Here is a 12,627-nt window from a genome sequence, read left to right as displayed (position 1 = left end):
TTACACCGCAAGTGTCAGCCCCTTTGTGTCTCATGTGCCACCCCAGGGCCACCAAATAAGTCTGGTGGCACCTGTCCCCGCCTTGTCCCCTTCTGTGCTTGTCCCCAGACAGATCCAGGCGGTCACCAGTGCCAGAGCCACCACGTCTTTAATCACGGGGCTGAGCCTGGTCCTACATGGTAGGACAAACCCAGCTCTGGCGCAGAGAAGCCACCGTGTCCCCTCCCTGGTGTCCCCAAGGGGCTGTGGGTGTCCCCTGCCCTCCCTGCCTCCCTCCAAAGCAGCGAATAAATTAGAAAGGAGCAAAAAAAAGAAGCCCTGGGAGTTGGGGACATGGGGACACTTGCGAGGCCGGGCTGGGACATGGGGGTGGCTCAGGGCTGGGGGAACCTGTCACCCTGGAGATGGGGTGGGCTGGGGACACAAGGGACCCTCGTCACCCATGGGAGCAGCTTGGGGACATGGGGACCCATGTTACCATGGTGGGGACGCAGGGACCTTTGTCACCCGAGTGTGGGGACACAGAGACTCTTGTCACTGCGGTGGGGCCACCCTGGGGACACGGGGCCCCTCCTGGCTCAGAGCACAGAGCTGGGGACGTGGGGACCCTGTCAACCAGAGCTGCAGGGGTGTCCCATGCACACCGGTGACCAGGTTGTCCCCATGTCCCCAGGGGGGGCGCTCAGGGCCGCCCAGGGGCCCCTGGCACCATGGGGGGCTTGGGCAGCACCGGGGGTTTCATGGACAGGGAGCGCTCCAGGGGGTGGGGACCCCAGGGCGTCCCCCCAGGTGTGCATGTCCCCCCCAGAGAGTGCATGCGGGTCAGTCCCCGTCCCAGCCCGGGGGGCCTGGCGGGGGCCCCCCCTAGCGACAGGCTGAGCGCCAGGGGCCGCCGGGGCGGGGGGGGGCTGTCGGGGGGCACATCCAAGCGCCGCAGAGTCCCACATGGGGCTGCCGGGGGGTTACCGGAGAACGGGGCCCCCGGTTGCACCCGGTTGGTGGCTGGGGGGGTGACCGGCCAGCCTGACCCCCCCGGGCCGTGCAGCCGCTGCAGCAGCTCCTCCAGTGCCGCTTTTTGGGGGGGACCCGGTCCAGGGGGCTCCGGGCACCCCAGCCGGGTGAGGTGGCCACGCCGGGGCTCTGTCACCCGCTGCGGTGGGGTGACCTCGGGCGTGGGCAGCTCGGGGGGGTCCCGCAGTGCCCCGGGGTCCCCCTGGGGCGGCAGCAGCGGGTAGAGGCGGGGGGCGGGGGGCTGCGGGGCTGCGGGTGGCTGCGGGGGACACTTGGGGACAGCGGGGCGGTGGCAGCAGGTGGCCAGGAGCCCGGTGAGCAGGGCGCCCAGGGCGAAGGCGCCCAGCACGCAGCCCACCAGCACCGGCACCGCCACCGTCACCGGGGCCGCTGGCCCGGCCCCGCGCACCCCTGCGGGAGGGGGCACCCGTCAGCCCCTGTGCACAACGGGGACCCCCGGGCACCCCAGGGTCCCTCTGCCACCCCTGGGGTCACCTCATCCATCCCTGGGGTCCCTCTGCCACCCTTGGTGTCCTCCCTGGTCCCCAGGGTCCTGCTCTTGTCCCTGGGGTCTCTCTGCCACCCGTGGTGTCCCTTATGGTCCCTGGGGTCCCTCTGCCACGCTTGGGGTTCCATGTCCCTCCTTGGTCCCCAAGGTCCCTCTCCTGTCCCTGGGGTCCCTCTCCCATCCCTGGGGTCTCATGTCCCTCCCTAGTCCCCAGGGTCCTCCTCCTGTCCCCAGGACCCCTCCTGGTCCCTGGGGTCCCTCCTCCTGTCCCCAGGACCCCTCCTGGTACCTGGGGTCCCTCTCCCACCCCTGGGGTCCCTCCCCTGTCCCCAGGATCCCTCCTGGTACCTGGGGTCCCTCTCCCACCCTTGGGGTCCCATGTCCCTCCCTGGTCCCCAGGGTCCCTCCCAGCAGGACAGATGGGTGTCACTGACCGTGGGCCAAGTCCCCGTCACTGTCCCCTGCAGCAGGTGTGTCTGTGAGAGCAGAGGGGGTCAGGCCAGGCCACCCATGTGCCCCCGAGGCCACCGGTGTCCCCTCTTGTCCTCCACATCCACCAGTGTCACCCACATGTCCCAGGGCCCCCAAGTGTCACCCTGGTGCCACCTCCATACCCCTGTGACCTCGTGTCCCCAGAAGTTTCCCTGGTGACCCTCTATGTCCCCCAATATTCCCCATGTCCCCCAGTGTCACCCATGTGCCCCCATCACCTTGGCAGGTCCCGGTGGTCCCAGGGGATCCCTCCACATCCTGCTCGAAGCCGCTCCTGGGCACACAGAGGGGTTGTCACCCACTGTCCCCAGTGTCCCCACCCTGTGAGGAGGGGACCCAGGAGATGGGGGTACAGCAGATACCCTCAGCCAGGGCCACCATGGGTTGGGGACACCTACGGGAGGTCCTCGGAGAAGGGGACACAGCCCCTGGGGGGCAGCCAGACGCAGTAGGGGTCACGGGTGGCCAGGCAGCTCCTGGGGGACACGGGTGGGTGTGATGGGGACACCTTGTTTGTCCCTGTCCCTTTGCACATCCCTGTCCCCTTGCACATCCCTGTGTCCTTGCATGTCCCCATCCCTTTGCACATCCTCTTGTCCTTGCACATCCCTGTCCCTTTGCATGTCCCCGTGTCCTTGCATGTTCCCACCCCTTTGCACGTCCCTGTCCCTTTGCACATCCCTGTGTCCTTGCATGTCCCCTGGCCCTTGCACGTCCCCGGCCCTTTGCACACCCTCATGTCCTTGCACGTCCCTGTCCCTTTGCACATCCCTCTGCCTTAGCATGTCCCTGTGACCTTGCACGTCCCCATGTCCTTGCACATCCCTGCCCCTTTGCATGTCCCCGTGTCCTTGCACATCCCATCCCTTTGTACGTCTCTGTGCCTTTGCATGTCCCTGTGCCTTTGCACATCCCCGTGTCCTTGCACGTCCCTGGGCCCTTGCACACTCTTGTGCCCCGTGCACACCCCATGCCCGTGTGTGTCTCTGTGCCTCCTAAGCCCTTGCACACTCTCACACCCTTGCACACCCCCACACCCTTGCACGCCCCCGTGCCCCCTCACCTGCGGCAGCCCCCGTGCCGGGCGCAGCGGCTCACGGGCAGACGCACGAGGCAGCCGGCGAAGGCGACCAAGAGCTCCCGGCCCGGCGGGTGCAGCTCCAGCCCCAGCACCCGGCTGGTGCCCCCCCGGCACCTGCGCCCCCAGCACCCATCGGCACTGCACCCCACAGCCACGAGCCCCCCAGCACCCACCAGTGCCCCCAGCACCCACCAGTGCCCCCCAGCACCCACCAGTGCCTCCCAGCACCCTCCAGTGCCCCCCGCACCCACCAGTGCCCACAAGTGCCCCCCAGCACCCACCAGTGCCCCCCGCACCCACCAGTGCCCCCCAGCACCCACCAGTGCCCACAAGTGCCCCCCAGCACCCACCAGCTCCCACGAGTCCCCCAGCACCCCCCAGTGACCCGCAGAACTCACCAGTGCCCATGATTCCCCCCAGCACCCTCCAGTTCCCCCCAGCACCCATGACCCCCCAGCACCCATGAATCCCCCAGGACCCATCCAGTGGCCCCCAGTACCCAACAGTGCCCCCCAACATCCACCAGCACCCATGAGTCCCTCAGCACTCTCCAGTTCCCCTCAGCACCAACGTTCCCCCCCAGCACCCACCAGTGACCCGCAGTGCCCCCCAGCACCCATCAGCGCCCCCCAGCACCACCAGGACCCCCCAGCACCCAGGACCCAGCACCCACCGCCCGGGGTCATACAGGCTGATCTCCTCCAGCAGCAGCGTCTCTGCACCGCTGTCCCCACTGTCCCCGCTGTCCCCACTGTCCCCAGGCGCCGGGGTGCCCGTGGGGGGCCGGGTGTCCCCCGGCTGTTGCGGGGTCACCAGCACCTTCAGCACCCGCCCGTCCTCGGCGCCCAGGAACAGCACGGTCCGGTTCCCCCACGGCCCCGCGCCCGCGTCCACCGCCAGCTGCGTCAGCCTGGCACGGCACAACCGCACGGGGCCTCGCACGCAGCGCCGCAGCCGCTTGTGCGCCCTCTCACCGGGGTCTTGCACGCCCTTGCACCGGGGTCTTGCACACCCTTGCACTGGGGTCTTGCCCGTCCTCATGCAGCCTTGCACCAGGGCTTTGCACACCTTGCACCAGAGCTTTGCACACCCTCACACTGGGGTCTTGCACACCCTTGCACTGGGGTCTTGCCCGCCCTCATGCAGCCTTGCACCAGGGCTTTGCACACCTTGCACCAGAGCTTTGCACACCCTCACACTGGGGTCTTGCACACCCTTGCACTGGGGTCTTGCCCGTCCTCATGCAGCCTTGCACCAGGGCTTTGCACACCTTGCACCAGAGCTTTGCACACCCTCCACTGGGGTCTTGCACACCCTTACACTGCGGTCCTGCAAACCCTTGCACCAGGGTCTTACATGCTCTCACGTGGCCTTGCACCAGAGCTTTGCACACCCTTGCACTGGGGTCTTGCAAACCCTTGCATCAGGGTCTTGCACGCCCTCACAATGGGGTGTTGCGCACCCTCATGCCGCCTTGCACGCCTTGCACCAGAGCTTTGCACACCCTTGCACTGAGGGCTTACATGCCCTCACACCGGGGTCTTGCACACCCTTGCACCAAGATCTTACACGCCCTCATGTGGCCTTGCACCAGGGTTTTGCACACCCTTGCACCAGGGCCTTGCATACCCTCACACTGGGGTCTTGCACACCCTTGCACCAGGGTCTTGCACACCCTTGCACTGGGGCCTTTCACACCCAGGCCTTGCATGTCCTCACACCAAGGGTCTTGCACACCCTCATGCAGCCTTGCACGAGGGCTTTGCACACCTTGTACCAGGGCTTTGCACACCCTTGCACTGGGGCTTTGCAGACCCGCGCAAGGCCTCACATGCCCCTTGCACCAGGACCACGTGCACCCTTGCACCAGGACCCTGCAAACCCCACAGCACCCACAGGGCTGGGGACACCCTCACCCCTCAGCGCATCTGCACCCACCTTGTCCTCAAGGCCACCCCTGTCCCCATGGGCACCCTGTCCCCAAGGCCACCCCTGTCCCCAGGGCCACCCTGTCCCAGCGGGCGCACCTGGTGCCGGTGCGGGTGAAGAGGGGCCGCCCGCCGGCGGGTGCCACGGCGCCATGCAGCAGCGGGTGCTCCTTGGCAAATGCCAACGTCTCGTCGGGGAAGTCCCCGGAGGTGACAACGCCACTGGCCGTCCCCATCCCGGCACAGCAGCCCGGCCTGTGGCACAGCCAGCGTGGGGACCCTGGGTGGGCGCTCTGCCCCCTGAGGGACCCAGGCGTCCGGGTGTGGGGGGGTTACCTGGGGTGGGGGACCCTGTCCTCAGGCACTGGGATCCAGGTGCCGGTGCCACCACGGGGCTCGGCGAAGGGTCCCTCGAACGCCCGCTCCACGTCCGCCAGGTAGAAGGCGCAGACGGCCGAGCCGGGGATGCTGCAGTGACAGGGGGTGGCACCGGCGGTGGGGACACCCCTGTCCCCTCCCGGGGCTGCCAGGTCGGCCTTGGTTTGGCCAGGGCCCTGCCAGATCCCTGGTGTCCCCACTGTGTCCCTGTGACACTCCCATGTCCCCATGTGAGCACAGCCTCATGTCCCCATGAGCACCTTCTCATATCTCCATCTCCCATGTCCCCATGTCCCCATCCCTCCACGCCTGATCCTGTGTCCCCACGTCCCCTTGACCACCCACTTCCCCACTCTCATGTCCCCCATGAGCCTGTGTCCCCCTGTGAGCACATCCTCATGTCCCCATGTCCCTGTAAGTGCATCCTCATGTCCCCATCTCCTGTATCCCCATATCCCCAGGAGTACATCCTCACATCCCCATGAGCACAAATCATGTCCCCAACTCCCATGTCCCCATGTGGGCACATCCTCATGTCCCCGTGTCCCCATGTCCCCATCCTCAATGACCTCATCTCCTGCACCCCCACGTCTACATCCCTCCACACCTGATCCTGTGTCCCCACGTCCCCTTGGCCACCCACATCCCCACGCTCACATCCCCCATGAGCCTGCATCCCCATGTGAGCACACCCTCATGTCCCCATGTCCCCAGAAGTACATCCTCATGTCCCTATAAGTGCATCTTCATGTCCCCATCTCCTCTGTCCCCATGTGTGCATCCTCACACCCTCATCTCCTGTATCCTCATCTCCCAAGTCCCCATTCTCAACGTCCCCATGTCCTGCATCCCCATCTCCACATCCCTCCACGCCTGATCCCGTGTCCCCACATCCCCGTGTCCCCATCATGTCCCCATCTCTGTCCCCATATGCGCATCCTCACATCCTCATCTCCCGTGTTCCCATTCTCAACGTCCCCATGTCCTGCATCCCCATCTCCACATCCCTCCACACCCAATCCTGTGTCCCCACATCCCCGTGTCCCCATCATGTCCCCATCTCTGTCCCCATATGCGCATCCTCACATCCTCATCTCCCATGTTCCCATTCTCAACGTCCCCATGTCCTGCATCCCCATCTCCACATCCCTCCACACCCGACCCTGTGTCCCCACATCCCCTTGGCCACCCGCACCCCCGTGTCCCCCGTGTCCCCGCCGTGCCTGTTGGGCTGGGTGCCGAAGAGGGCGAGGACGGCGGGGCGGCCGTGCAGGGCGCACGGGGGTGTCACCGCCTCCAGGACATCGAAGTAGAAGACGGTGTCCCCGGGGAGGGCGCACTGCAGCCGCACCTTCAGGAACGACGTCCAGCGCCGCTCCAGCACCCGTGGGGACCCGCCGCGGTCGTTGCGGCACACGCGGGCCACCCGCGCCACCAACACCTGCACCCATGGGTGTCAGCACCTTCCAGCATTGGCATCCATGGGTGTCACGGCGTGGCGACCCCCGTACACAGGGGCCTCGGGGTGTCAGCACCCACAGGTGTCAGCACCCAAGGACCCACAGACATCAGCATCCAGGGACCCCAGGCATTGGCACCTGGGCTGACACCCATGGGTGTCAGCACCTGGGGACCCAGCGGCATTGGCATCCGTGGGTATCAGCACCCAGGGCCTCACGGTCATCGTCACCCAGGCACCCATGGGTGTCAGCACCCAGGGACCCAGGGGCATTGGTACTGTCACTTGGGCAGCGTAGGGCATTGGCACCTTGGGCTGGCACCCATGGGTGCCCAGGGCCACCTGCACAAGGGGGCAGCACTCATGGGTGCCCAGGGCCACTTGCACATTGGGGTGACAGCCATGTGTGCCCAGGGCCACCTGCACATTGGTGCAGCACCCATGGGTGCCCAGGGCCACCTGCACAAGAGGGTGACACCCATGGATGCCCATGGCCACCTGCACATGGGTGCAGCATCCATGGGTGCCCAGGGCCACCATGGGCTTGCACCCACCAGCACCCCCACCCCGGGGGGGCACCAGCCACCCCAGGGAGGGACCTTGGGGGTCTGAGCTGACGCTGCGGGGCGGGCACCCCCGTGTCCCCCCATGTCCCCACCTTGCCCAGGGCGCTGAGCTCCACTGCCACCTCCCTGAAGAAGAAGTAGACGTGGGGGCCGTAGGGCAGCGCCTGCACAAAGTGGGGCTCTGGGGGGAGGGACAGGAGGGTGACATCAGCTCCTCCTGTCCCCGTCCCCCCACCCCTGCATGTCCCCCACCTCCCACAGCCCTGCACCCCCAGATCCCAGCCCTTTGTCCCCAACGTCCCCCCGTACCCTGCAGCCACCGTGAACTGTACTTGAGGCTGCGCAGGGGCGGCCGCCCGGGGCTCAGGCTGCGGTAGATGACGGCGTCGCTGGCCTGGAAATCGGCCACGGTGGCTGAGTACAGGCTGCCGTCTGCGGGGGGACAGCGGCGTCAGCCCCGGCCCCACCGCGGGGACTGTGTGTGTCCCCCCCACCGAATCCAGCACCCACCGGCGAACAGGGCGACGATGCTCTGCTTGGCGTCGAAGGGGCAGCGGGCCTGGCCGCTCAGCTCCTCGCCCTCCTGCGCCAGGCTGCTCGCCTGGGGGACACGGGGCGATGAGACCCCCTGGGCTCCTCAAATCACACCCCCCCGGGCTCCTCACACCCCCCCGGGCTCCTCACACCCCCCTGTACCCCCCATGTGGAGCTGCTGAGGACGCCCATGCTCATCACACCACTGAGCGCTGCCCCGGGGACTCATCAAGGGGGGCTGAGGACCCAGCTTAACTCACCCCCCCAAGCTGAGCCCCCCGACTCATCACACCCAATGGGCTGAGACCCCAACTCATCATATCCCATGGGCTGAGCCCCCAACTCATCACACCCCCCCCAAGATGAGCTCCCCAACTCATCACACCCCATGGGCTGAGACCCCAACTCATCACACCCAATGGACTGAGACCCCCCAACTCGTCACACCCCATGGGCTGAGCCCCCAACTCATCACACCCCACGGGCTGAAACCCCCAACTTGTCACACCCAATGGACTGAGACCCCCCCAACTCATCATACCCACGGGCTGAGACCCCCAACTCATCACACCCAACAGGCTGAGACCCCAAATTCATCACACCCCATGGGCCAAGCCCCCAACTCATCACACCTAACAGGCTGAGACCCCCAACTCATCACCCCCCCGGCCCCCCAACTGTTCCCCCTGGCCCCCCACCTGGTAGGTGCGGCAGAGGGGGCTGAAGCCATTGGTGCCGCAGGCCAGGAGGGTCCCGGCGTCGCGGGGCACCAGCACCCGGATGTAGTTGTGACACTCGTCCTGCGTGGGGGGACACGGGGAGGACACGTGGGGGACACCACGAGTCCCGCCGTCCCCACCCCCCTCTGCCATGAGTCCCCATTCTGAACCCCCACTCTGTACCCCCCAATACACCCTCCCCACACCCCCATGTCCCCCGTGTCCCCGCGTACCTGCCGCCGGCCCCGCATGGCGCAGTTGTCCCTGTCCCGCGGCTCCCAGGTGACGTGCTGCCGGGTGACACTGCGGTGGGCACGGGGACCCCCCACTGCAGCCCCCCGTGTCCCCAGGGTCCCCGTGTCCCTTACCCGCTGCGGGTGCAGCGTCCCCCGCTCCTGCCCCAGCTCGAAGGCGAAGATGTGGTCCCTGTGTGGTGATGGGGGGTGAGCGTGCGAGGGGACACGGGGACCAGGAGGGGACATGGGGACACGCACAAGGGTCCATGGGAGAGGGGACAGTCGGGGTGGAGCGTGCAGGAGTGCCACGAGCACGTGCAAATGCGTACAAGTGTGCACAAGTGTGCACAAGCGTGCACGAGGCTGCAGAAGCAAGCAAGCCTCCAGAAGCAAATGCAAGCGTGAACAAGTGTGCACGAGCGCAGTAAAACCTGCACAAGTGTGCACAAGCCTGAAGAAGCATGCACACACTTGCATAAACACACACAAGCGTGTACAAGTGTGCACAAGCAAGCACACACACGTGATAGTGTGCACAAGCATGTGCAAGTGTGCACAAGCACGCACGCCCTTGCACAGGCACAGACTAGCACATACAAGCACACTAGAGCTTGCACAAGCAGAGGTAAGTGTGTACAAGCATGTGCAAGCACACACAAGTGCACACGAGCTCACACAAGCATGCACAAGCACACAGAACTGTGCACAAGCACAAATAATCGTGCACAAGCACACACAAGCGTAGCTAAGCATGCACAGCTTGCACAAACTTGCACAAGCACATGCAAGCACAGCTAAGTGTGCACAGCTTGCACAAGCACACACAAGCATAGCTAGGCATGCACAGCTTGCACAAGTACACGCAAGCACAGCTAAGCATGCACAGCTTGCACAAGCCCACACAAGCATGGCTAAGTGTGCACAGCATGCACAAGCACACACAAGCATAGCTAAGCGTGCACAGCTTGCAGAAGCACACACAAGCATAGCTAAGTGTGCACAGCTTGCACAAGCATACACAAGCGTAGCTAAGCGTGCACAGCATGCGCAAGCACACACAAGCACAGCTAAGCATGCATATCTTGCACGAGCATGCACAAGCATAGCTAAGTGTGCACAGCTTGCACAAGCACACACAAGCACACACAAGCATAGCTAAGTGTGCACAGCATGCACAAGCTTACACAAGCACACACAAGCATAGCTAAGTGTGCAGAGCATGCACAAGCTTGCACAAGCACACACAAGCATAGCTAAACGTGCACAGCGTGCACAAGCACACATAAGCACAGCTAAGCGTGCACAGCTTGCACAAGCACACACAAGCATAGCTAAGTGTGCACAGCTTGCACAAGCACACACAAGCTTACACAAGCACACACAAGCATAGCTAAGTGTGCACAGCTTGCACAAGCTTACACAAGCACACACAAGCATAGCTAAGTGTGCACAGCGTGCACAGCTTGCACAAGCACACACAAGCACAGCTAAGTGTGCACAGCTTGCACAAGCCCACACAAGCACACACAAGCACACACAAGCACAGCTAAGCGTGCACAGCTTGCACAAGCCCACACAAGCACACACAAGCACACACAAGCGTAGCTAAGCGTGCACAGCTTGCACAAGCACACACAAGCACACACAAGCACACACAAGCGTAGCTAAGCGTGCACAGCTTGCACAAGCACACACAAGCATAACTAAGCGTGCACAGCTTGCACAAGCACACACAAGCACACACAAGCGTAGCTAAGTGTGCACAGCTTGCACAAGCACAGGCAAGCATAGCTAAGTGTGCACAGCATGCACAAGCACACACAAGCACACACAAGCACACACAAGCATAGCTAAGCGTGCACAGCTTGCACAAGCACACACAAGCATAGCTAAGCGTGCACAGCTTGCACAAGCCCACACAAGCACACACAAGCGTAGCTAAGCGTGCACAGCTTGCACAAGCACACGCAAGCACACACAAGCGCAGCTAAGCGTGCACAGCTTGCACGAGTGTGCCCGCGCACGCGCGCTCACCGGGCGGCCACGAAGAGCGTGCCGTTGATGCGCAGCATGTGCTGGAAGTCCAGGCCGCGCTGGGCCGTGGCGTTGTCCCCACGGAGGCCACCGAAGCGCGGGTAGGCGGCGGTGGCTGCGGGGACACGGTGACATCCCACCACGTCCCCGGTGTCACCCCCGCCCCGGTGCCCCCAGCTCACCTGCCAGCCCCACTGTGCTTCGAGCCACCAGGTCCCGTGGGAAGGACGGAGCCGCCCCCCCGGGGATGAGGATGAGGAGGACGAAGGGCAGGGGGACCCCCGGCATCGTCACAGGCGCCCGGAGGGGACGCGGGGCTGGGGGTGACACCCCCGCCCCCCCGGGCTGCGAGGGGCTGAGCTCAGTGGGGGAAACTGAGGCACGGAGCCCGGGGGGACACAGGGCAGCCCTGGGCGGGCGTGGGGACAGTGGGGACAGCGGGGACGCGTGTCCCGAGTGGTCCCAGTGTCCCCTCCCAGTGTCCCTCCCCAGTGTCCCCAGTACCTTTCTCCAGACAGTCCCAGTGCTCCCATCCCAGCGTCCCCGTATCCTCACCCCGGTGTCCCCAATGCCCCCTCCCAGTGTCCCCAGTGTCCGCATTTCAGTGTCCCCAGCGCCTCTGGGTGTCCCGACACCCCCAGTGCCCCCAGGAACCGCCGCCAGCAGCGCCGGGAGTCCAGGCAGAGCACAAGGGGTGCGCGGGGGTGACACGGCTGTGCGCACAACCCGGTGACAACCGGCGACACCCAGTGACACCCAGTGACACCCTCCCTCAGCGCAGCGCCCGGCTCCGCAGCACCCACCTGCACCCTAAAACCCCCTCCTACACCCCAAAACTCCCACCTGCACCCCGGAACGCCCGACCTACACCCCAAAAACACCCCACCGCTCCCCCCAATACCCCAAGTACCTCCCGCAACACCCCAAAACCATCCCAAACCACCCCCAAACCATCCCAAAACCACTCCAAAACAACCCGAAAACCACCCCAAAATCACTCCAAAACCAGCCCGTCACAGGGCCACACCGGACCCTCCAAAACCCCCCGGATTCCCCGCTCCAACACCCCCCAACACCCCAACTACACCCCTGACAACACGCCCCCTCCCCCCAGACCCGACCCCTCCGAGTTCGGTACCGGCTCCGCTCCCCGAGCGGTCCCGAGCGGACCCGAAAGGTTCCGAGCGGTTCCGAGCGGACCCGAACGGACCCGAGCGACTCCGCCCCGGAACGGGCCGGGACCGGCCGGAGCGGGGCCGGGGGGGGAGGCGGGACCGGGGACCCCCGTGGGACCCCACCCGGGACACACCCCCCGCCGCGAGGCCACCCTATAGATAGCCGTTAATCTGCCGCTAATGAGATGATCCTCATTAAGTGCTGAGGGCGGGGCGGGGCTTTGCACACGATTGTGCAAGACGATCGCGTCACCAGGGGGCTGTTGTCACCTCTGTGTCCCCCCCCCCGCCTCGAATTTGGGACCTGTCACGTGTGTATCTGGGGACCGGGAGCTACTGGGAGTTACTGGGAGCAATGGGGTGTCCCCCCCCGGCCAGGTAACGCTCATGGTCTGGTCCCCAAGTGTCCCCAGCACCTCTCGGGGGGTAAAGGGACATCTTTGGGAACAGGGTGACCCTGGGGGACCCTGAGGAGACGCCCGAGGCTCTGGGGGTGTCCCAAGGGT

The 12,627-nt window shown here is 65.1% G+C and overlaps 1 protein-coding gene across 5 annotated transcripts; it reads right to left on the bottom strand.

The window, feature by feature from the left end:
- Positions 1-131: 131 nt before the first annotated feature.
- On the bottom strand, positions 132-12,338 carry SEMA6C (semaphorin 6C). Of its 5 annotated transcripts, XM_065043212.1 has the most exons (18): positions 12,085-12,337; positions 11,129-11,291; positions 10,947-11,061; positions 9,045-9,102; positions 8,910-8,966; positions 8,656-8,757; positions 7,934-8,024; positions 7,733-7,855; positions 7,516-7,604; positions 6,622-6,839; positions 5,357-5,488; positions 5,120-5,275; positions 3,766-4,002; positions 3,075-3,206; positions 2,410-2,487; positions 2,230-2,285; positions 1,954-1,995; positions 132-1,422 (listed from the first exon to the last, which is right to left on the bottom strand). In XM_065043212.1, exons 2-18 carry the CDS (start codon positions 11,232-11,234, stop codon positions 683-685), a joined length of 2,532 nt encoding a protein of 843 aa, XP_064899284.1. In that variant the 5' UTR covers positions 11,235-11,291; positions 12,085-12,337; the 3' UTR covers positions 132-682. The 5 variants fall into 5 exon arrangements, with proteins under 5 accessions (XP_064899284.1, XP_064899285.1, XP_064899281.1 ...); XM_065043213.1 differs by lacking the exon at positions 11,129-11,291 and having other exon boundaries at positions 12,085-12,338; XM_065043209.1 differs by lacking the exon at positions 12,085-12,337 and having other exon boundaries at positions 3,781-4,002; positions 11,129-12,005.
- Positions 12,339-12,627: the final 289 nt, after the last annotated feature.

Source organism: Columba livia, chromosome 28, assembly GCF_036013475.1.
Source record: "Columba livia isolate bColLiv1 breed racing homer chromosome 28, bColLiv1.pat.W.v2, whole genome shotgun sequence".
Taxonomy (NCBI): domain Eukaryota; kingdom Metazoa; phylum Chordata; class Aves; order Columbiformes; family Columbidae; genus Columba; species Columba livia.
This window is presented reverse-complemented; position numbering and strand designations above follow the sequence as displayed.

Coding starts and splice junctions, on each gene's coding strand:
- SEMA6C (XM_065043208.1), bottom strand. CDS start 11,546: ATGCGGACACTGGGGACACTGGGAGGGGGCATTGGGGACACCGGGGTG. Junction 5,276..5,356: donor GACAGGGTCCCCCACCCCAG/GTAACCCCCCCA, acceptor GCTGTGCCACAG/GCCGGGCTGCTGTGCCGGGA. Junction 4,003..5,119: donor TTCACCCGCACCGGCACCAG/GTGCGCCCGCTG, acceptor GTGCCGTGCCAG/GCTGACGCAGCTGGCGGTGG.